The sequence below is a fragment of the Malus domestica genome, chromosome 06, assembly GCF_042453785.1.
Source record: "Malus domestica chromosome 06, GDT2T_hap1".
NCBI lineage: Eukaryota > Viridiplantae > Streptophyta > Magnoliopsida > Rosales > Rosaceae > Malus > Malus domestica.
Genome location: NC_091666.1, coordinates 21,799,887 through 21,822,535, shown reverse-complemented (window position 1 = coordinate 21,822,535; position 22,649 = coordinate 21,799,887). Strand labels below are relative to the sequence as shown.

At 39.0% G+C, this 22,649-nt stretch overlaps 3 protein-coding genes and 1 non-coding gene across 4 annotated transcripts; all 4 read left to right on the top strand.

Moving 5' to 3' along the window:
- The first annotated feature begins 1,138 nt into the window (after positions 1-1,138).
- Positions 1,139-5,924, top strand: LOC114825674 (potassium transporter 3). The gene is made up of 9 exons (XM_029104721.2): positions 1,139-1,389; positions 1,555-1,798; positions 1,887-2,135; positions 2,260-2,310; positions 2,407-2,667; positions 2,746-2,798; positions 3,587-3,701; positions 3,914-4,168; positions 4,378-5,924. Exons 1-9 carry the CDS (start codon positions 1,387-1,389, stop codon positions 5,472-5,474), a joined length of 2,328 nt encoding a protein of 775 aa, XP_028960554.1. The 5' UTR covers positions 1,139-1,386; the 3' UTR covers positions 5,475-5,924.
- An 883-nt stretch (positions 5,925-6,807) lies between these two features.
- On the top strand, positions 6,808-10,088 carry LOC114825673 (uncharacterized). Its single transcript, XM_029104720.2, has 4 exons — positions 6,808-7,217; positions 7,481-7,636; positions 8,500-8,571; positions 8,807-10,088. The coding sequence occupies exons 1-4, from the start codon at positions 7,062-7,064 to the stop codon at positions 9,473-9,475; spliced, it is 1,053 nt and encodes a 350-aa protein (XP_028960553.1). The 5' UTR covers positions 6,808-7,061; the 3' UTR covers positions 9,476-10,088.
- A 200-nt stretch (positions 10,089-10,288) lies between these two features.
- Positions 10,289-10,372, top strand: TRNAL-CAA (transfer RNA leucine (anticodon CAA)). The gene has a single exon. It is a non-coding gene; the product is annotated as a tRNA-Leu (tRNA).
- An 11,542-nt stretch (positions 10,373-21,914) lies between these two features.
- LOC139196873 (uncharacterized) lies at positions 21,915-22,358 on the top strand. Its single transcript, XM_070823224.1, has one exon. It carries the CDS (start codon positions 21,915-21,917, stop codon positions 22,356-22,358), a length of 444 nt encoding a protein of 147 aa, XP_070679325.1.
- Positions 22,359-22,649: the final 291 nt, after the last annotated feature.

Sequence of the window (22,649 nt, the reverse complement as noted above, 5' to 3'; positions counted from 1 at the left end):
ACTTTTCTCTGGACTATTGGTCATGGGAAAATTCTCACCAATGTGCAGAGAGCTAGAAGAGGTTTTACCAATAACCTGTGTTGTCCAATCTGCCCTACTGTTAAGGAATCAATGGATCATATTTTCAGGTCTTGTAGGCATTCTCTTTCCTTTTGGAATGGTGTTAGAATCCCTCATGAAGTTGCCCATTCCCTTGCTCTTGATTTCCATAGTTGGATGGCCATAAACCTTAGGACACACTGTTCTACCATACATGGTTTACCTTGGAACCTTATCTTTGCTTCAACTCTATGGTATTGCTGGAAAGGGAGGAACAATTTTGTCCTCAATAATGGTCAACAACCGCCTGTCTCACCCCAGAAGTTTATTTTTCAATTTGCAAGGGATTAGTATGATGCCAACAAGTGTTCTTCTAGTAAGCCTTCTAGACAAATCATCTCAATCCATTGGATCCGCTTGCCAATTGGTAGATATAAAATCAATACAGATGGGAGTTGTAAAGACCCATCTAGTCACATAAATGCTGGAGGTTTGATTTGCAATTCTGAAGGGGATTGGATTAAGGGGTTTGCTGCTAATTTAGGCAAAGGAACCATCATGGAAGCTGAGCTTTGGGGTGTTCTCATGGGCCTTTCTATAGCTTGAGATGAGGGTTGCAGGGATGTGATCCTTGAATATGATTCTTAGGATGCTGTTATTTTGATCCAAAAACATATTTTGGTTTCGCACCCGCTCTACAATCTCATTATTGACTGCAAAGAAGCCATCGAAAAAAATTGGAGATGCGAAGTCACGCATATTTATAGAGAAAAGAATGCCTCAGCAGATCACATGGCTAACTTCGGTCATGGGCTATCCCTTGGCCATCATGTTTTTGTTTCTCCTCCTACCACTTCTACTAATTTTCTAGCTTCTGATTCTATCGGCAAGTCCCTTCCTAGGGCTGTTCTTGCCTAGCTTTTTTGTTTTGCTTGCCGGGCTTTGCCCTCCTCTGTACCAAAAAAAAAAAAAGGGACGTATGGATAAGAATATTCTTAATTTTCTGTCAAAAGTGTTATTTCGTAAAATTCCAAAGGATGAATCTGCAAATAAACTTTTGGCACCCCAATGAAAAACACACGTTTTATCAAAAGCCGGCAACCATTGCTTTGGACATTTGGGAGGGCCCACCGAAACAGAAAAACTGAAAAACTGAAAAACACCGAGAAAATCCCGGCCGCAAAGGAGACCCCGCCAGATTTGGATCTCTGATACAACGTTCGACTCTTTCGAACTCGATTCCGTCTTTTAATTCTTCTCAAAAATTTCTGTGGTTTCGATTTTCTAATCATTTTCTTAAAAGATTCAAGCAGCAAGGAGGGCACAGAGGTCCGTCCCCGGCTGGCCATGGTAAATCCCTCACTTTTCTGTTTGTTTCTCGAGAAAAATCACCCAGAAAGTGCGAGAAGGGTTGCCTTGGAATAGAGTAATTGATTGTGTTTAATTAGTTAAATGTTTTGTGATTAGCTTAAAAAGATTGAGAATTTAAGCATTTTGTTTGTGTTGTTTAAACAGGTTAACAGAAGAGGTCAATGTAGGGAAAATGCCCTTTTCTTGTATAAGAGCTTTGGTTTGCTTTTCGGTGCTTTGAGCATTCCCCCTCTTTATGTTTATAAATGTGCATTTTCTGGAGGATTGCTCAATTACCAAACCGACGATGCGATATTTGGGGTGTTTTCAGTGATTTTTTGGACTCTTACTCTTATTTCTTTGCTAAAGTATGTCCTTGTCATGTTGAGCGCCGACGACAATGGTCAAGGTAAAGAGCTGATGCACTTGTCCTCACCGTTTGCACAACCTTTTGCTTGCTTCGTTGATTTATCGCTGTGTTGTTGGGTCATTTTCAGGTGGTGTTATTGCATTATACGCGCTCCTTTGCAGAAATGCGAAATTCTGTTTGCTGCCTAATTATCAGGCATCTGATGAGGAGATCTCCACATACCGCTACCCCGGTTGTTCCAATACGAACAGGCCCACTTCTCCATTGAAAAGGTTTATCGAGAGACATAAAAGTGCAAAAACCTGTCTACTTCTTGTAGTTTTATTTGGAGCTTCCATGGTGATTTGTGTTGGTATCCTCACTCCTGTAATATCAAGTAAGATTTCTTTGTCTGACCTCATTGATCCTTTAAATGTTCCGGTGGGACTGTAATGATTGATTTGTATGTTCGCGCCTGGTTCTTTTACAACCTCTGCTAAAAAGTGTTTGGTCATTTGCAGTTTTTGCATCTGTGGAGGGGCTACAATTTCAAGCAACGAATTTGCATAGTGGTGAGCGTTATTTTCCACGTTAAATTTTCTTCACTTCTGAAATTTACCTCACTTTATCTCATGCCATTTTAGCTACTAACTCTTCTACACAACCAGGTGTGGTGGTTCTTATTGCCTGTATTTTATTGCTTGCCCTTTTTGTTTTGCAACACCGTGGCATCCACAAATTGGCCTTCATTTTCACTCCAATTATGATCCTTTGGCTACTGTTAATTGCTGCTGTTGGAATCTACAATATCATCGAGTGGAATCCAAGGGTATATCAGGCTCTTTCTCCGTATTACATTTACATATTCTTTAAGACGACAGGAAAAGATGGCTGGCTTTCTCTTGGAGGAATACTTTTATGTGTGACTGGTAAGTAGAGCAGTTGCATTTTTCTTTTTGTTCCTTAGCTTTTGCTCCTCATAATTGTGCAGTGTTTGTCGATTGCAGGAACTGAAGCCATCTTTGCGGATCTTGGCCACTTCAGAACAGCACCAGTAAGGGTATGCACTACCACTATTGGTAAAATTAGGTCTTTCAGTTCGTGATAAGCTGTGGGTTTGTCCATTGAAGTCAGGAATGAGCAACAATATCATTTTGTTTGTTTTGAATTGTTTTTGCGTTTTATAAGAGCTTTGAGCCCCATTGCTTTGGGATTTTCCATTGTGGTGTGAAGAACAGGTTTTAGGACTTGAGATTACGGCGACAACACACTGGTGTTAGAAGTGAAACTTATTGTCCAGACGTGTAGTTCTTTTTCGTAGGTTGATATGCTGAATGGGTTTCTGAAATAAAATCGAACTTTCCGGTTAATAGTTACGAAACTTGTTTTTAGGAGAAATATACACTGGTATAGGCTGGTCTAATTTACATGGAGAATGATCTGATGGCAGAAACGCACTCATGGTTTGGTCGTAATATATACAATTCTCTTTTTCTTTTGGCTTTGAAAAGCGGCCTTAACCGGCAGGAGTAACTCTAAATTCCATACCTCTCGCCTTTAGAAAATTCTATACATCTCATTTCAGGTTGTTGTCTGACAAATCGTTATTTAAACAACTTTTCGAGACCTGGAAATTTTTGTTTTAGACTTTAAAGATTATGTCACACCTTCACCAGTAGCTAGCTCGTTTCATAATCTGATCGAAGCCATTTCTACTTTAAACAATTTCTTTTGAAAAGTGAATCTTACGATTGAATTTGATCCAGCTGGCGTCATCTTACTCCACTAGTTTCTACGTCAGCAGTCCTTGGTGGCAAGGGGAAAACTAACACATGTTGCTATGTGCAGGTTGCATTTTCTTTTGTGATTTACCCATGCCTAATACTTCAATACATGGGACAAGCTGCGTTTCTTTCAAGAAATCTATCTGCAGTATCTATGAGCTTTTTCGCTTCTATTCCACGTAAGCTTCTAGAAACTCAAAGTCAACTTTCTGTCTGGATGATTTCATCGATTCAGGAATGCACTGGTGTGCATACTTTACAGCCTGCATCTCCCGTTAACACTTGACATTGTGAAAATTGATGAGCATTGTTGCATTATATATTTTTAAAGAACTATTCAGTTGAGAGCTGCTGATTTTTGTCCTAAAGAATGCTCATGTCTTTTCTGTAGCTCCCTTGTTGTGGCCAGTACTTGTGGTTGCACCTTTGGCTGCCATTGTTGCCAGTCAACCTGTTATCTCTTCCACATTCTCAGTTGTCAAGCAATGTCAGGCAATACGATGTTTCCCTCGCGTCAAGGTTGTACATACAAAGAGACGGATATCTGGTCAGATATACATCCCTGAGTTGAACTGGTTTCTTATGATCATCAGTCTGGCTGTCACAATTGGTTTTCGAGACACAATTCGTATAGCAAATGCTTATGGTATGTCATCTTTGCTCTAAAAAATAAATTACAAGATATTATTATTCTTCTTCTTATTGACGAGTATGTTTGAGCCACATATGTGCCATTGCTAAAGTAAGAGGACTTGTAATTTTTGTCAAGTGATGGTCAAAATAACTGTAAATTTCTATGTCATGTTTATTCTTTATTTTTGTAAATGAAAGCTTATCCTGCTTTTCTAATATCAGGGATTGCATTTTTGGGTGTTACAATCATAACGACATGGTTGGTATCGCTAGTCATCGATCTTGTTTGGCATCAGAGTTTCATGCTTTCCCTTTTATTTTGTGTACTTTTCGGTTCAGTTGAAGCCATCTACCTTTCATCTTTGTGCGTGAGAATCCTCAAAGGTACATGGCTTCCCCTGGTTTTGTCTGCTGTCTTCTTGGTAGTTATGTATGTCTGGCAATATGGCACGCAGAAGAAGTATTTGTATGACTTGCATAACAAGGTTTCAATGAAGTGGATGCTCACGCTGGGTCCTAGTCTTGGCATTGTTAGGGTCCCTGGAATTGGCCTCATCTACACTGAATTGTCTACCGGAGTCCCAGCGTCATTTACTCATTTCTTAACCAACCTACCGGCTTTTTACCAAGTGATTGTCTTCGTTTGCGTTAAAACTGTTCCTGTTCCTTATGTTCCCCAAAAAGAAAGGTATCTTGTTGGCCGTGTTGGACCCAAATCTTTTGGGATGTACCGTTGTATGGTTCGGAATGGGTACAAAGACGTCTTTAAAAATGGGGACGACTTTGAAATTGATGTGGTGATGAGCATAGCAGAGTTCATCCAAATGGAAGCAGAAGGTTCTGGAACCCCTGAAGGCACTGTGGACCGCCGTATGGCAGTTGTGAAGACATCTGGGAAGTTTGGCACGGTGTTGGTTATGGCACAAACTTCTGGCCTTGGAGAAAGCAGCAGTTCAAGTTCTTCAGCGATTGTGAGCAGTGCCAAGTCTCCCACGCTGCAGAACTTGCAGGCCAACTATGAGCAAGAAGCACCAAAACTCAACTATTGGAGGCGGGCTCGGTTTGGATTGCTGGATGCAAAATGCAAAGACTCCCGCCTAAAGGAACAGCTCCAGGAACTTGTGGAAGCAAAGCATGCCGGGGTAGCATATGTAATAGGTCAGGCATACTTAAAGGCGAAATGGAATTCATCGTTCTTAAAGAAGTGCGCTATTGATGTTGCCTACTCTTTCTTACGCAAGAATTGCCGCTCTCCCGCTGTTACTCTGAACATCCCTCATATTTGTTTGATCAAGGTGGGCATGAACTACATCGTGTAACGCAAACCTCCGGCAATACGTCTTCTGAGGTTGCATATTTTGGCAGCAAAACTTCCATTGTGCCTGGTTTTGTCCGGAGCAAAAAGCACTTTTGGTTTGTGTGAATAAGTTCAGATTCTTGGTATGGAAGATATGTGTGCTCACTTGGCACAAAGCATGGGTGGAGGAGGTTCCTAACTTCATGCCCATGTCAAGTTCTTTGGGGTAAGTGGTTCCAAAATAATTGAATTTTGGCCCCACAAAATTTGAAGCCACATATTTCCCCCCGTACCCCAGACCCAGAGCATGATAGAATTTTCGGATTTTTCTGTTTCATTCGAATCGATGTTTGTTTACGGTAGGATTTTCCTTGTTTTTGTTTTTGTTTTTTCAGCTGAAGGGAGATTGAGAGTTGAGAGTTGTTCATACACATTGTGTCATTCAGAATTCATCACAAAGCAGATTCATTGAGTTTGTTTTTTCTTTTGATTCCTACTTTAGACCAAGTTCTGGTAATAAGATAGGGATTTTTATTTTGCACGCCTTGTGTCGGTACATTTTTAACAACCCTGGATATGGGGGGATTCTTGTATACGACCGGGGACGCCCAAGCCTTTCCCTTGAAAATGGACACGCTTGAATGGATCAAATGAGGCTCGTTTGATGGGTTGTATGAGATTGGACCTTTGGAATAAGATTGGATTGACAGGAGTCACTTACATAATTATGTGTGTGGTTGGGTTACATAAACCCATCATATTTTCCCAATTTCGGATTTGTCGCCAATCTAGCCCATGTTACAATTATTTCTCACCAAACATTGGCTGGGTTACAAATCCAATTTACTTAGAAATAACTCATCTCATCCTACCCACCAAATGAAGCCTAAGAGATTTGCACTCATTCTTCATCTTTCAACTCATTTATGTCTTAAAATAAATTATTGAGAAAGAAGAAAAGAATGAGAGTCAAACTTGTTCCACATTATTTATGTGTAAGTTTTCGAGGAGACAAGCCAGATCAAAGCACCCTTATTTTAGGGTAAGCAAAAGCAGACCACTAAAGTCTATACAGTCAGTTGAGGAGTGGAAATTGTGTTCTTACTTCCAAATCTCATATTTTAAAGAGTTTTAATGAAACAATTTCGATACTGTTTATTTTTAACAAAAAAAATTATATTTTTATTTATTTTTTGATACTATTCACTACACTTTTATTTTCCATTTTTCATTAAAATTAATTTTTTTTTTCAACTTTTTATTAGTTTTCCTTATATTTTATTTCCATTGAAAATAACTCTTATCCCTGTATCCAAACACCCCTCTTAAATCCATAGATTACAGCAGCCACAGCCGGGCAGTACCAACTACCAACCAAAGTTCCAAACTTTCTTTCTTTCTTTCGCTCTCCTCCATTTCTTTCCTAGAGAGAGAAAAAAATCCAATTCCCCTTGTCTCTTTTCTGGGAATCTGGGAATTGGATTAGGCAAGACTCCTCTACCCCGACATCCAAACAAACAGAGATTCAAACCCGCCAAACAAACAAACCCCCTCGCAATCCGGTCTGATATGCAACGGCATACGGAGCTCTGAAGGACTCGCTCACAACATGTTGAGCTCCACTTGCTCTCACTCTCTTATCCACCGCCCCTTCCTCCATTCCTCCTCCGCCGCCAGAGCTAGGGTTCCGACCCGACCCGGAGCTTTACGTCCAATTTCCCGGAGTTTTAGGACCTTCGAATCTCAATCCAGACCGTATAATACGGTAAGCAGTTCTGGAATTCATGTTTCCTGTTGATAATTTACAGCTTGTTCACTGTTTGGTTGCCGGGAAAATGCACGAAAAATTAAAAAAATTTGGACCTTTTTTCTATTGACTGTTTAATTGAGCTGTACGGATTGTTCAGGGAAGTAGTAGTTAGAAAAATTGCATGAAAAATTGAAAATTTCGGGGACCAATTTTATATTATGCCGTTAAATTTGTACCTGGAAGTTTACATTTCTGTGTTTCGGGTTATTTTTCTGCAGAGGTGGACTAGAATTTCATGTTTTAGGCAAGAGAAGTTCCCTTCAGAAACACCGAAACCGGAATATATTGAACACTTGGTGCCCGAGGAAGTAGTCAAGTCCGAGTTCGATGATTCTAAGGTGGTTAAAAGGGATTGGGGAGGAACGCTCCGAGAGGTCATATTTCTTTCCTTTTCCCGGTTACAAAGTCATATTTGCTTTATTTGCTTATTCATTGAGAATCCCAGGTTGTTCGTGTAGTATGTAAAGCAACTGGATAGTGAATAACTTATAGAACATCGGGATTTTTTGTTTTCGACTACATTAATGAACTTGTTATGGATTACCGGTTAAGTTGAATTTGAGTTTCTGACATGTTGGCGAACTGCATTATGGATCCATCTACATAACGTAGTAGTGTTATATCAAGTATAAGCTATCGAGGTAGTAGCGTTCAAGATCGTTGAAATATTTGCCACATCACTTAGAAGGAGTTCTTTAACTTTCACACTTGCAGTTGACTTATTAAGATACTAGGTGAGTGACGAAGTTCGTACATTTTGAGCGTATGTTGTTTAATGGAAATTTTAGGCAGTAATAACTTGCAGTAGCCGTTCCGAAAACTAGAATAAGTTATATGGTTCTTCCAGTATGTGAGTTTTGGTGAGCGAATCGCCTTGTGGGCCTTGTGAACGAAACACCTAGGGTAGGTTGATTGTATGGGATATATGTCCAGAAGGACTGGAACTAATAATAGGGTATATGATTAGGACAACAAATTATCTTACATTTGCTTTGCAGTTATGCTTCAATGGTTGTCACGAAAAATGAAGGGAAAAAACTAATATGTTGATTCCAATTTCCTTGTTGCTCAGCTGATTTAGCGAAATAAATGATACACGTACACACACACACAAGGATTGAATCTTATAAATGTGGCAGGAATATCCTGTAACCACAATTATCGCTTTGATCTGGAAAACATATCCATGGCTGCATCAAGGTTCTCATTTTTCCTTTTCTGGGGGGTTAAATTTCAGGCTGCAGATGTAGTGTCTAGAGCAATTGGGAGTCGTTGGAGTGTGCCGTGGTCAGCAGAGACCATATTGCAGGTAAGTGTTTCAATAATGTATGGTAGAACTTAGAACTTCAAATTGAGCGCAGCTAGGCAATAGTCATGAATTCCAGGCTGTCACATCCACCATCTACTTTTAAAAGATAAGTTCTTACGGAAGAATAAAAAAGAAAGGTTATGAAGATAAGGTGTCTAATAACCAGGAATTCATGAAGAAAGAGACTGTTGCCCTTTGTTATTGGCAAAGTTGATTTGATATATAAATAGTGCAGGTCATGCTACTATGGGTTGCTGCTTTCTGCTTCACAGGTTCTTGGATGGTTCCATTTGCAGCTCACGTGGCAGGTTTCAGCAGGGAATCATTAACGAATAGAGGACAAGCCTTATTTAGCCTGGTGACTGATGTAACTGAAGGTCTTGTTGGAATTATGATAATTTGTCGCTGCTTATCTCGTTTTCGCCCTCTTCCTCCTGATTGGTTTAAATTTAGCTTGAAGGGGACCTGGCAGTTGGATGTTGCTCTTGGATGCCTTATGTTTCCCCTTGTCAATCGGCTCTCACAGTTCAACCTCAGTCTGCTCCCTCTTTTGCCTTCCACCCCGGTCACAGTATCAAGTGTTGAGCAATCAATTATGGCACGTGATCCAGTGGCTATGGCAATGTATGCAGTAGTAGTTTCAGTGTGTGCTCCCATGTGGGAGGAGATACTCTTCAGGGGTTTCTTACTGCCTTCCTTAACCAAGTACATGCCCGTATGGTCTGCGGTATTGGTGAGCTCGGTTGTATTTGCTTTAGCACATTGGAATGTACAGAGGATTCTACCGCTTATTTTCCTTGGGGTGGTGATGGGCGTTGTATTCGCACGGTCAAGGAATCTATTGCCATCGATGCTCTTGCACAGCCTTTGGAATGGCTTTGTATTTTTAGATTTAATGAAATAATCACAAGAATTGTACTTTGGGATTCATTCATCAGTTGCCAATCCGATCTTTACAGAAGCATCCATCCAGATTTGTGGTTTGCATTTCCTTGGAGGTTAGAGGACCGTCACACAAGTAGCTGCTAGCTTTCTTTAAGTGATGGTGTTGGTTAAGAAAATTTCAGCAGAATGCAGTTGAAGTCCACTAAATTAACGTAGTGAAGTCGCAGAGGTTGAGCGTCGAATTCAAGTCCGTCCAACGTCGAGAGAGGATCAGCATCATACCTTGTTCATATGTAAGATGTATAACAAAGGGGAAAAGAAGAAAAATGAAGAGAAAATATTGGTTTGGGCAAGAAGATGTTCAAGAAAGCAAGCATAGCAAAGCAAAGCAGGCTCCTGTAGTTTTGTTAGATTGTTTTGTCTGATGTTTTCATTTTCCTTCTTATTTTTCATTTCTCTTCCCCACTAGCATGTAGAATAGACTATTGATTTGTAAAGACACTATTGACCTATGTGAAAATTATGTAACCTATCCAACTTTCGGAAACCTATCACGGTTAGGGGGAAATTTACAATATCATGTTGTATTCAGTTCAAATGTGAAATGAACGGGATGAGATTTAAAGGCTAAAGCTAGTAAGCTACGAGGCATTGTAGCCACACTGTTGGTCGATACATTTCTCAAGCCCAATGGTGTATGTTAAGGATTTTAGAATGTTCACCAAAACAAAGGTTACTTGAAAAACACTTCGAACAAGGGAGGAGAAGGTAGGATAAATAGAATTAATAGTTTGTCTGTTAAATAAAGCTTTAATAGAAGTTATACAAATAAGTCAGGATGGCCGAGTGGTCTAAGGCGCCAGACTCAAGTTCTGGTCCTCTAACGAGGGCGTGGGTTCAAATCCCACTTCTGACATTCTTTTATTTTTACTTCTTTTATTCGGTTGTCCATCTTCTGAAAATTAAAGAAAAAGACGACTGAAGACAACATTTCCAACTACTTGCAAATTGTGTAAGCAAGAGATGTGAGCAGCTTTGGAGTAACGTATCTTACCTCAAGACCCGCTCTGGTGATACAATGGCAGAAGATATTCATAACCTTAGTGATACAACGGTGGAATGCTTGGAAAAATTCTACAAAAGATGCAAGAAAAAAGGGTAAATTGTTGTAAATTTTCCTAGTTTAAGTGTGATTGTGTAAATCCTAAATTAAATTTGATTATAGTTATCTTTTCCTATTACAACTTGTATTCCTTGGGATGAAGAAATTTCTTCTCTCCTTTTACTACTATAAATAAAGGCACTATGTAGGAGGGATAACACATATATTCCCCTATAATTTTACAAACACATCTCTCTTAATCTCTCTACCCTTGCCATCGGCCCCCCTTAACCTTGTCAGATAAAATAGGCTACAACACGTTATCAACACGCTCCTACCACTATCCTTAGGAAATTGACGAGGAGATTTTCTGCATCAAACCAGTTCATCCATATCATCACGCAATCAGGTTTTTCCAAAACAATGATTTTTATCTCGATATTTTTGTAGCCCTGATAGCATGAACATTCAACATAATGCATGACCTAACTTTACGTTTTTTGAATTTTAGATTCTACATAAATTGTGTATGCATTATATTCATAATTGTTGAATTAATTCGAATTCGGTTGAATTCCTTCGGTTCCCCCTCCTCCGACATTGAGATTTCATCTTCGCCGACAAATAATTGGTTCTCCAACGAACCATAGCTTGCATGGACCATGGAAACGTTGCCTGAAGCGATGCCATCGACTGAATTTGGTGGATCCCCACACCTGGCGTCGTTGGGGTAGCTTGGAAATCACACCCGAGCCCTAACGAGTGTCGATTTCCTCTCGGTCCATTTGCACAGCACCCACGACATTGGGCCTTGCCTGTATTGCTAGTTTTTCGATCCACATCACCAGCCTGTTGGGCTTTGGTGATGATCTAGCCCACAGACACAGTCGAACCCACTGAAGGAAAAATTTTGTCCTAGTTAAGAACATGTGAGAACATTTGAACACATATGCAAACTAATAACACATTAAAGTAGGCATGTATTAAAAAACAATTCTAAAACCCATGACTTTCAAAGCCTAGTGAATGGTGAACAACAAGACTCTTTAACAATATTAAAGAGAAGGAAGGATTTAGAGATTCATTACCCTTGAAACTCATCCTTGTTTACACAAGGGATTCACCCAAGTGGAGGGTCTTCAAGTCACCTCCTAACTCCTTGGATCTTCCTTGTGTTTTTCTTCCTTTTGATGCTCTTTTGCTCCTTGAGGATGTGAGGAAAGGATCTCCAAGAACACCAAAGATTTGGTGTCTCTAAGTCTCCACACCAAGGATGAGGTGTGAAAATGAAATGGATGACTTAGAGAAGAAAAGATTGCTAGCTAATTTTTCCCTAAGTGGCCGGCCTCCTTTTAGAGAAAAGGAGAGAAAGTGTTTCTCTTCTTTGCCTCAAGAAAACCCTAATGAGAAAAAGCTATAAAGTTGACTTTATACTACATCACATGTGAATGGCAAACTTGTAATTAATTCAAGTTTGCATCCACTCACCCTTATGGCTGGCCTTGTCTTTGTTATTGGGCTAATTGCCCATTTTGTTTTAGTTGTCATACAACTTAAACATAATGGGCCTTGTGGACCAAAACACTTTTGGGCCCCGAAACCCAAAACCAACTTAAAAGTCCAATACGAACCTTTCGTAAAATTAATTAACTAATTAATTAATCTTGACCATTATCAATTAAACCATTTAATCACTTATCCATCTCATTTATATTTCTTCACTTTCATCCTTACTCGGTGTACGATCCATTAGGTTCCAATTAGAGAGGCAGTGGGCGATTGTTACTCTTAACGATCGATTGTGAATTGCAACAACATTTCAATTCTCCCTTTGTTGAAGATTAGTGTTTGCTAATCTTCAGGGCTTCCACAAACCATGAGTGACACCTAGCAGTATGTCATGGCTACCCAAGCTAAGTAGAAGTGGTTGGAGAACCTATCCAGTTACAATTACAATGTAATACGGTCATTATCTAATACAATACTCTTAATCACATTGTTTGAGTGATAGTTTGTTTCATGTCTACTATCCAATGTGATACTTCTTTATATGATTCAATTGAATATGATTTGGAACAAACTTCCTAAGTCATATTCATATGTTTTGGCCAAAGACTCCCGAATCATATCTTAGAGTATTCTCCCTCCATCATGGAAGGTTAGAGATCCCTTGTTGTGCATTCATATACTTACATGACTAGATATCTTGACCCTAACAATGCCGTGGACACTCTCGATGGAATGCCTTTGACATGATCAAAGATCAAGGACCTAACCATTAGACATCTATGATGCCTCAGGTCAAAGGACTACTTTGCATATTGCAACTAACGAGTTCTTACATGACATGTATATTCGAACTCTCTTTTGATCGTTATTCAGTGTACTCAATTACCCTTTCAAGCACCTACGTGTTTGTCTTAGTGTCCAACACTAAATGACTTGAGACTAGTCATACTCACGCTTGAGTTGACATAACACATACTAACCTTAGCGGATTGTCAATGCCTAATTGGCAATCCTATGGCTAGGAACGTTTTAGGAATGAACATAAGAGAAAGGTCTTGTTAATCTAACTTACTTAGATCACTTCTCTCTCAGATTAAATACTTTCCTTGGATTCTCTTATTGCTTAAACACATGATACAATAAATAGTGATTAACAATAAGCTTTGCCCTTCATTAAACATATAGTAGTTTAATACAATAAGTATTCTAAAAGCTATTACATCAAATGAGTGGCTTTGTGGGCATACTTCCAACAATCTCCCACTTGTACTCAAAGCCACCTTCCCATGTATCTAATACCCATCTTTTCCATATGGCGGTCAAGTTGGATTTTAGACATTGGCTTTGTCAGTGGATCTGCTACGTTATCGGCTGAGGCAACCGTGAGAATGTTGATTTTCCCCTCGGTAACATATCTTTTAAAGATATTAAAGTGCCTGTTAAAATGATTCTTCTTTTGATGAGCCATGGGTTCCTTGGCTTGAGCTATCGCCCCACTATTATCACAATACAAAGTTACTGGTGATGTAATGGTTGGAACCACTCCAAGTTCAGTAATGAACTTCTTCATCCAGAACGCTTCTTTGCCGGCTTCAGCTACAGTGACATATTCTGCCTCCGTCGTGGAATCAGCAATTACATCTTGTTTCTTGCTTTTCCAGCTAACAGCCCCACCATTTAGAGTGAATACATATCCGGAGTTGGAACTTCTATCATCGACGTCAGATTGGAAATCTGCGTCTATATAGGCTTCCACTCACAACTCTGTCGCTCCTCCATAAACGAGAAACATGTCCTTAGTTGTTCTTAAGTACTTAAGGATCGTCTTGACAGTTGCCCAGTGTTCTGATCCTGGGTTATCGACTAGTAATGCTCACAACATATGCGATATCAGGTCTTGTGCATATCATGGCATACATGAGACTTCTTATGGCGGAAGCATAAGGAATATCACTCATCTGCCATATCTCTTCAGGAGTCATAGGTTTTATGGACTTAGAAATGTGAATTCCATGTCTTACAGGAAGAATACCTTTCTTAGATTGTTCAATCTGGAACCTACTTAGCACCTTATCTATGTACATAGATTGGGATAATCCAATTAATTTTCTGGATCTATCACGATAGAGCTTTATCCCAAGTACATAAGATGCATTTCCCAAATCTTTCATGTGGAAGGTTTTGGACAACCACACTTTTACAGAAGAAAGTACTGCAGTGTCATTCCTGAATAGTAATATGTCATCTACATATAACACTAGGAATATAACTGCATCCCCAACAACCTTTTGATAAACACAATTGTCATCTTCGTTTTGAGTAAAACCAAACGATTTGATTTCATTATCAAAACGAATGTTCCATCTCCTGAAGGCTTGCTTAAGTCCATAAATGGACCTCTGAAGCTTGCATACCTTAGTCCTTTCAGACTTGGACACGAAACCTTCGGGTTGAGTCATATAGAGCTCTTCCTCTAGGTAGCCGTTCAGAAAGGCCGTCTTCACGTCCATTTGCCATATCTCATAATCATGGTACACAGCTATAGCAAGCAAAATCTGAATGGACTTAATCATGGCTACAGGAGAGAAGGTTTCTTCATAGGCAATCCATTCTCGTTGCCTATAATCCTTGGCTACTAGTCTAGCCTTATAAGTTTCCATGTTCCCATCAGCGCCTAGCTTCCTCTTGAAGACCCATTTGTTTCCAACAGGTACTATACCTTCTGGAGGGTCTACAAGAGTCCAGACCTGATTTTGATACATGGAATCCATCTCAAATTTCATGGCCTATTGCCATTTCTTTGAGTCAATGTCGGACATTGCTTCAGTGTAGTCCCTAGGGTCCTCCTTTGTGTCATTGTCACCTAGAAGGTGCAATTCCCCAAAGTCATTATCTAAGCCATACCTCTTAGGTGGCTTGCTAACCCTTTCAAATTTACGTGGAGCTAGGGGTCCAGGAACATGGTTGTCAACTTGTCGAGTGCTCGTTTGTGGTTCATCATTAATCTCATTAATTTCCATCGTTTTACTTATAGTTCATTTGAGAACAAATTTGTCCTCTAGAAACTTAGCAGTTCTGGCGACAAAGACTTTTTGGTTGTCAGGATGGTAGAACTCATATCCCATAGTTTCTCTAGGATATCCCACAAAATAGCACCTAACTGATCTCTCTTCAAGCTTAGTAGCTTTAAGCTTCTTGACATATGCTTCACAACCCCAAATCTTAATGTGATTAAGACTTGGCTTTCTTCCGTGCCATATCTCATAGGGCGTCTGTGAAACTGACTTGGAAGGTACTCTATTAAGCAAGTAAGCTGCTGTATATAGAGCGTATCCCCAGAATGTTACAGGTAGATCGACGGAACTTATCATAGAACAAACCATGTTCATCAAGGTTCGATTTCTCCTCTCAGAAACTCCATTAAGTTGTGGAGTTCCTGGTGGAGTCCACTGTGATATTATTCCACACTCTTTGAGATAATCTAGGAACTCGTTACTTAGATACTCTCCCCCTCGATCTGATCATAGGATCTTTATCTGTTTCCCAGTTTGCTTCTCAACTTCATTCTTGAATTCTTTGAACCTTTCAAAGGATTCTGACTTGTACTTCATAAGATACACATAGCCAAATCGAGAGTGATCGTCGGTGAATGTGATATAGTAGGAGAAGCCTCATCTCGACGTAGTAGACATAGGTCCACATACGTTAGTGTGGATTAACCCTAGAATTTCAGTGGCACGCTTTCCTTTCCCAATGAATGGAGATTTGGTCATTTTCCCTTTTAAGCAACATTCACAAGTACCCATTTGGTCATTACCTAACGGGCGGAAATATCCATATTTTGACATCTTGCGAATCTTATCAAGGTTCACATGTCCAAGTTTAAGATGCCACACCTTTTCTCGGTTAACTTCTTCTCTATCCTTTTGGGTTTTGAGGTATTCCCGTTTTCAATACAGTGCATCCCACTACTTGTCTCTAGGTGAAAAAGTCCCTCTATCATATTACCATGAAAGATAATACGACCGTTCAAGTATAAAGTGAAACTCATTTTGTCAAACAATACTGAGTGCCCATCTCGTAAAAGCATAGAGATAGAAATCAAATTCTTTATACATGAAGGAAAATATAAACAATTTTTAAGTTCCAGGACTTCCCAGAGGATAGTTTAAGCATGTAGGTGCCTATTGCTTTTGCAGAGATCTTAGTGCCGTTCCCAACTCACACAATCATCTCCCCATTGCGCAGTGTCCTGCTCCCTATTAGTCCCTGCAACGAATTGTAGATATGTTGACTAGCGCCTGAATCAAATATCCAAGAATTAGAGCTCATTGTAAAAGCAATCTCTATGACAGAAATAGTCCCTTCAAAAGTTCGTTTCATAAGGCTCGCAATACGCACCCTGTATTTCTTCTTCCAACGTTCATCCTTTCCACAATGAAAGCATGTTCCTTTGGATTTTATTGCCTTTTTCTTATGTAAGCTTTTCCTTGTGATTGCATTCTCACTCCCACTGTCCTTTTTGAAACCTTGTTCAAACTTACAGCACATGTCAATCATCTCAGTAAAAGTATGATTGAATCTATTCACTTTATAGTTTACAATAAACTTAGTGATAAACTTAATGAAGTCATCCGAGAGAGATGCAAGGAAAAAGTCTTGGGCCATTTTCCCATCGATGGAAGTTCCTAAACTCTTGAGATCTTGAAAGATCCTTTCCATCTTTTGTCCATGTTTATGGACCGATGTCCCCTTTGCCATTTTGGCATTCAATAGACTACAAACATTTGAGAATCATACATTACTAGTCTTAATGTCATGCATCTTATGCAAACTTTCAACCATTGCATAAGAAGTGTCCATGTGCTTATGTAGCTTCATAAGCTCCCCACTAAGTGAAGTGAGGATTAAGAATTTGGCTTGTAAGTCATCCTCATAGTGTTTAGCATAATTTTGACACTCTTCCTTTGAAGCTAGTTTCGTAGGCGGTACATGAGGAGGGGATTGCTTAAGCACATACAATATGTCTTTCACCTTTGAGACATTCTCAATGTGGCGATACCAAGCAAGGAAACGTTGGCCCCTAAGGCCCCTTTTGTCAAGTATAATGGTGGGTGTAATTTTAGGCATGTCTTTAACTACATAAAATAACAAAAATCGTATTAGATTGTTGATTTTAAAACTACTTGATTGGGTCTTAAATCAAATAGTACCACCCACTATTTTTGGCAATTTCCACATCCCTCAATGGAATTCGAGAGTTATGTTGAACTCTTAGCGGGGTATGGGAGGCTCACCATTACCAAGCCCACCTCACGATGATACGATGTTGGTTAGCAAAAATAATGATGAGAGCATAACGCTTTAGTCATTTACAACTCTTGTAATTACCCATCTATTTTGGCCTCTAGAGAATGATGCCTCACAATGATATGATGTTGGCACCATTGCACTTAGTTAAGTTATTCCCACCATGCTAGTTCGTGTAGGGGTTCAAGAATAGCCTTACAATGATATGATGTCGGCCATCCTCGTTGCCTACCTCACCACATCATGTATGTACATATGGACTCCTTCTGAATGTAAGCACATACTTTGAACTTCCCCATGATAGGGTGAAGTCGGTGTAGGAGTCACAAACGATTGGAGCCCACCATGGTGGAAGGCCTACGAAGAGATGTTCAAAGCATCTCTCGCTTATCAACTTAATATTCATTTTGTTGAGGGAGTAGTGTTGGGCTACATCAATTTTATTTTAATCTTATTAAAAGAACTTGGGCCTATCACAACCATTGGTCCAAGTTAATATGAATTAGTAGTATATAATACTCCCACTATTTCGATGAAACAAGAGAGACTATATGGAACTACTAACGAATGCTTTGCATCCTCATATGGACTATATAGTCATATTAGGTCTTAGGATGATTATGAACTGTTTGATTTGATCCAACACGAGCCTTGTGTTGGACCTTGGGTCTAAGGTAGGTAGTTGTTGATTTTAGTTACGCGTTTAATCTAATTAAACCGTTATTTCCTATTAGGCATGGACCCAAGTATTCCAATTTGCATACAAATAAACAAATAGGAATACTTGAAAAAAAAAGAAGGGCTTATGACCTTTTACAACACATTTGATGGACTTATGTCCATTTACAACAAATTTAAACTAATCAAATTACATTCAAATCTAAACTACTTAACCCAAGCATTCATAATGTAAAGCGGCCAATCATATAGCTCAATTATCGAGGCCTTTGGTTCATAATCACCATTTTCTTAATCAATCATATTAACTAAGAAAGAAACTTAAACAATTGGTTTTCGGATTCATATAATTGATTTAAATGGAACTAAATGAAATGAAAATCCAATTCTCATTAAAGAGACAAAACCATTTTGTTCTCATCATCTTTTGGGCCGAAAAACAATGACCACAACTATTGGGCCCCAATGTTAAAACTTAAACTTTTGGGGTCACTTTGTAAAATCACAAGAGTCCACAACTTCATGTAATTACAACTAGAACCCAAAAATTTCAACAATAACAAAAACTTCATTAAAGGAGCAAAACAATTTGTCCTTTAGTGATTTTGGGCCTTTACGTAAAAACGTAAACTTTTGGGCCAAAGTATAAATACACAAAAGTATCAAAACTTTATGTAATTAAATAAAGGCCCCAAAAGTACCCTACTTTGTAGGGTGGCTGGTTTTGGTAGTGAAAAAGGGGGGGGGGGGAGGTTTTGGTGAAAATTCAAATTTTAAAGAGTGGAAAAAGGGTGAAAGGGATGGGTGTAAAAATTGATTGAAAAGGACAAATCATGTCGTTACAATAAAGCCACACCAACCACCATAAACAAAACTTTATGAAAAACATCAAACACTTTGAATCAAAACACCAAACCTTTTTGTTCTTGGTAAGAACTTCAAGAACTTTGAAGAACATACATGAAAACTCATAAGAGCTCCATGAATGTTTTCACTCAATAAAACTCAAATTTTCACTATACAAAAGAGGGTTAACATCCTAGGGCACTTAGGGGGTTCCTAAAGTCACTTTAAAACTCTTTTAACAAGACAAACATGAACCCAAAAATCCACCATTTGGATTTGGCCGAATTTCCCCACATACATGGCACCAAATTTTAGTTCCAATATTCATGCTTAAATGAACTACATCTACAACATTTGAGATGCTAAATTTTCAAGCAAAATTTATATTCAAAAGCAAGAACAAAGCTTGTAACATTTACAACATTTAAATTACAAACCATGAAAAAACACAAAACCCAAAAGGATTCACCATAAACTAGACCTCGGCTCTTGCTACCACTTGAAGGAAAAAATTTGTCCTAGCTAAGAACATGTGAAAACATTTGAACACATATGCAAACTAATAACACATTAAAGTAGGCATGCATTAAAAAAACAATTCTAAAACCCATGACTTTCAAAGCCTAGTGAATGGTGAACCACAAGACTCTTTAACAATATTAAAGAGAAGGAAGGATTTAGAGATTCATTACCCTTGAAACTCATCCTTGTTTGCACAAGGGATTCACCCAAGTGGAGGGCCTTCATGTCACCTCCTAGCTCCTTGGATCTTCCTTGTGTTTTTCTTCCTTTTGATGCTCCTTTGCTCCTTGAGGATGTGAGCAAAGGATCTCCAAGAACACCAAAGATTTGGTGTCTCTAAGTCTCCACACCAAGGATGAGGTGTGAAGATGAAATGGATGACTTATAGAAAAAAATATTGCTAGCTAATTCTTCCCTAAGTGGCCGGCCTCCTTTTAGAGAAAATGAGAGAAAGTGTTTCTCTTCTTTGCCTCAAGAAAACCCTAATGAGAAAAAGCTATAAAGTTGACTTTATACTACATCACATGTAAGTGGCAAACTTGTAATTAATTCAAGTTTGCATCCACTCACCCTTATGGCCGGCCTTGTCTTTGTTATTGGGCTAATTGCCCATTTTGTTTTAGTTGTCATACAACTTAAACATAATGGGCCTTGTGGACCAAAACACTTTTGGGCCCCGAAACCCAAAACCAACTTAAAAGCCCAATACGAACCTTTCGTAAAATTAATTAACTAATTAATTAATCTTGACCATTCTCAATTAAACCATTTAATCGCTTATCCATCTCATTTATATTTCTTCACTTTCATCCTTACTCAGTGTACGATCCATTAGGTTCTAATTAGCGAGGTAGTGGGCGATTGTTACTTTTAACGATCGATTGTGAATTGAAACAACATTTCAATTCTCCCTTTGTTGAAGATTAGTGTTTGCTAATCTTCAGGGCTTCCACAAACCATGAGTGACACCTAGCAGTATGTCATGGCTACCCAAGCTAAGTAGAAGTGGTTGGAGAACCTATCCAGTTACAATTACAATGCAATACGATCATTCTCTAATACAATACTCTTAATCACATTGTTTGAGTGATAGTTTGTTTCATGTCTACTATCCAATGTGATACTTCTTTATATGATTCAATTGAATATGATTTGGAACAAACTTCTTAAGTCATATTAATATGTTTTGGCCAAAGACTCCCGAATCATATCTTAGAGTATTCTCCCTCCATCATGGAAGGTTAGAGATCATTTGTTGTGCATTCATATGCCTACATGACTAGATATCTTGACCCTAACAATGCCATGGACACTCTCGATGGAATGTCTTTGACATGATTAAAGATCAAGGACCTAACCATTAGACATCTATGATGCCTTAGGTCAACGGACTACTTTGCATATTGCAACTAATGAGTTCTTACATGACATGTATGTTCTTACTCTTTTTTGATCGTTGTTCAGTGTACTCGATTACCCTTTCGAGCACCTACGTGTTTGTCTTAGTGTCCAACACTAAATGACTTGAGACTAGTCATACTCACGCTTGAGTTGACATAACACATACTAACCTTAACGGATTGTCAATGCCCAATTGGCAATCGTATGGCTAGGAACGTTTTAGGAATGAACATAAGAGAAATGTCTCGTTAATCTAACTTACTTAGATCACTTCTCTCTCAGATTAAATACTTTCCTTGGATTCCCTTATTGCTTAAACACATGATACAATAAATAGTGATTAACAACAAGCTTTGCCCTTCATTAAACATATAATAGTTTAATACAATAAGTATTTCAAAAGTTATTACATCAAATGAGTGGCTTTGTGGGCATACTTCCAACACCCACTAGGCTCCCACCGTCTCCCATGCGCCGTATCACAGGCAAGCCATGCCCTTTATGGGCCTTCCTTTTATTAATTTTTTTTTGTGCTTGCACATCCAACCCAATTACCTTGTGATGCAAGGGCCTTCATGCTTGCTTGACCCAAGACCAAACCCAGCCCATTCTTGGGCTTGGGATGCATGACACCCATTTTATTAAGCCACCTGCTGGGTTAGGCCTTCTTTTAGGCCCCAAGTTTATTTGCCTGATTATTTTAGGCCCAATGGGTTTTATATTTTTCACCCACACCTTAAAATTTGGCCCCAAGTCCAAATAATTAATTCAATTCTAATTGTAGACTTCAAGTTCTATTTGCATATATTCTTGTTGCATATTTCTGTGTATATATTTGTGTTTGCCTGCAGGAGCATATGAACCTGAAGTTCATAATTATTTCGAAACCTGAAGTTTCTTAAAAACATGCCTTGTTTGAAAGCCTGAAGTTTTCATTTAAAAACATCACATATGAAAACCCAAAGTTTTTTCATACAAAATTAAACCAATACATGTCTATTAGAAATTATATGTTCTTCTCCTATGTGAATGGATTGATTTTTCTCCATTACACTAAACACATCTTGTCCATCTATTTTGTGATAGGAACATGTCGAATTTGAGTAAACTTGACTTCATCGCTTTGGAGGTCTCTGGAAGGAACTACCTCAAGTGGGTCCCAGATGTGAAGCTTTACCTCACTACAAAGAACTTGTATCCCGCCATTGAAGAAGAGACTAAAAACCCTGGTGGTGAAGCTAAAAAAGCCACAGCTATGATCTTCATCCGAAGACATATCCATGACACCTTACAAACTGAATACCTTACTGAAGAGGATCTACGTGCACTATGGGTCACTTTGGTTGATCATTTTGATCGCCAAAATGACATATTCTTGCTTAAAGCAAGACATGACTGGCAGCATTTGTGCTTCCAAGACTTTAAGTCTGTGAATGAATATAATTCTGAAGTTTGTCGAATCCGATCACTTCTCAAGTTTTGTAACGAAACTTTGACCGAAGAGGATCTCTTGGAAAACAGAACCAGCTGTTAATGAAAAATCATCAAGCTCGACCTACTAGGGCTACTGCTGTGCCTGAAGCACATTATAGCACAAATCAACGCCCAAAACGCCAAAAGATGTGTGGTAGGGGTGGCCAGAAGCAACCCCGCTAAGGTCAACAGAGTCAAGGCCCATCCAAAGGAGGAAACAAAGCCCAGAAGCGCTCAAAGCCCTGAACTTCAAGAATAAGGGCAAAGCACCTAAAACCATGAATGCGGACATGTACTATCGTTGTGGTTCAAAGGACCATTAGTCCCATGTTTGCCGAGCTCCCCAGAAGGT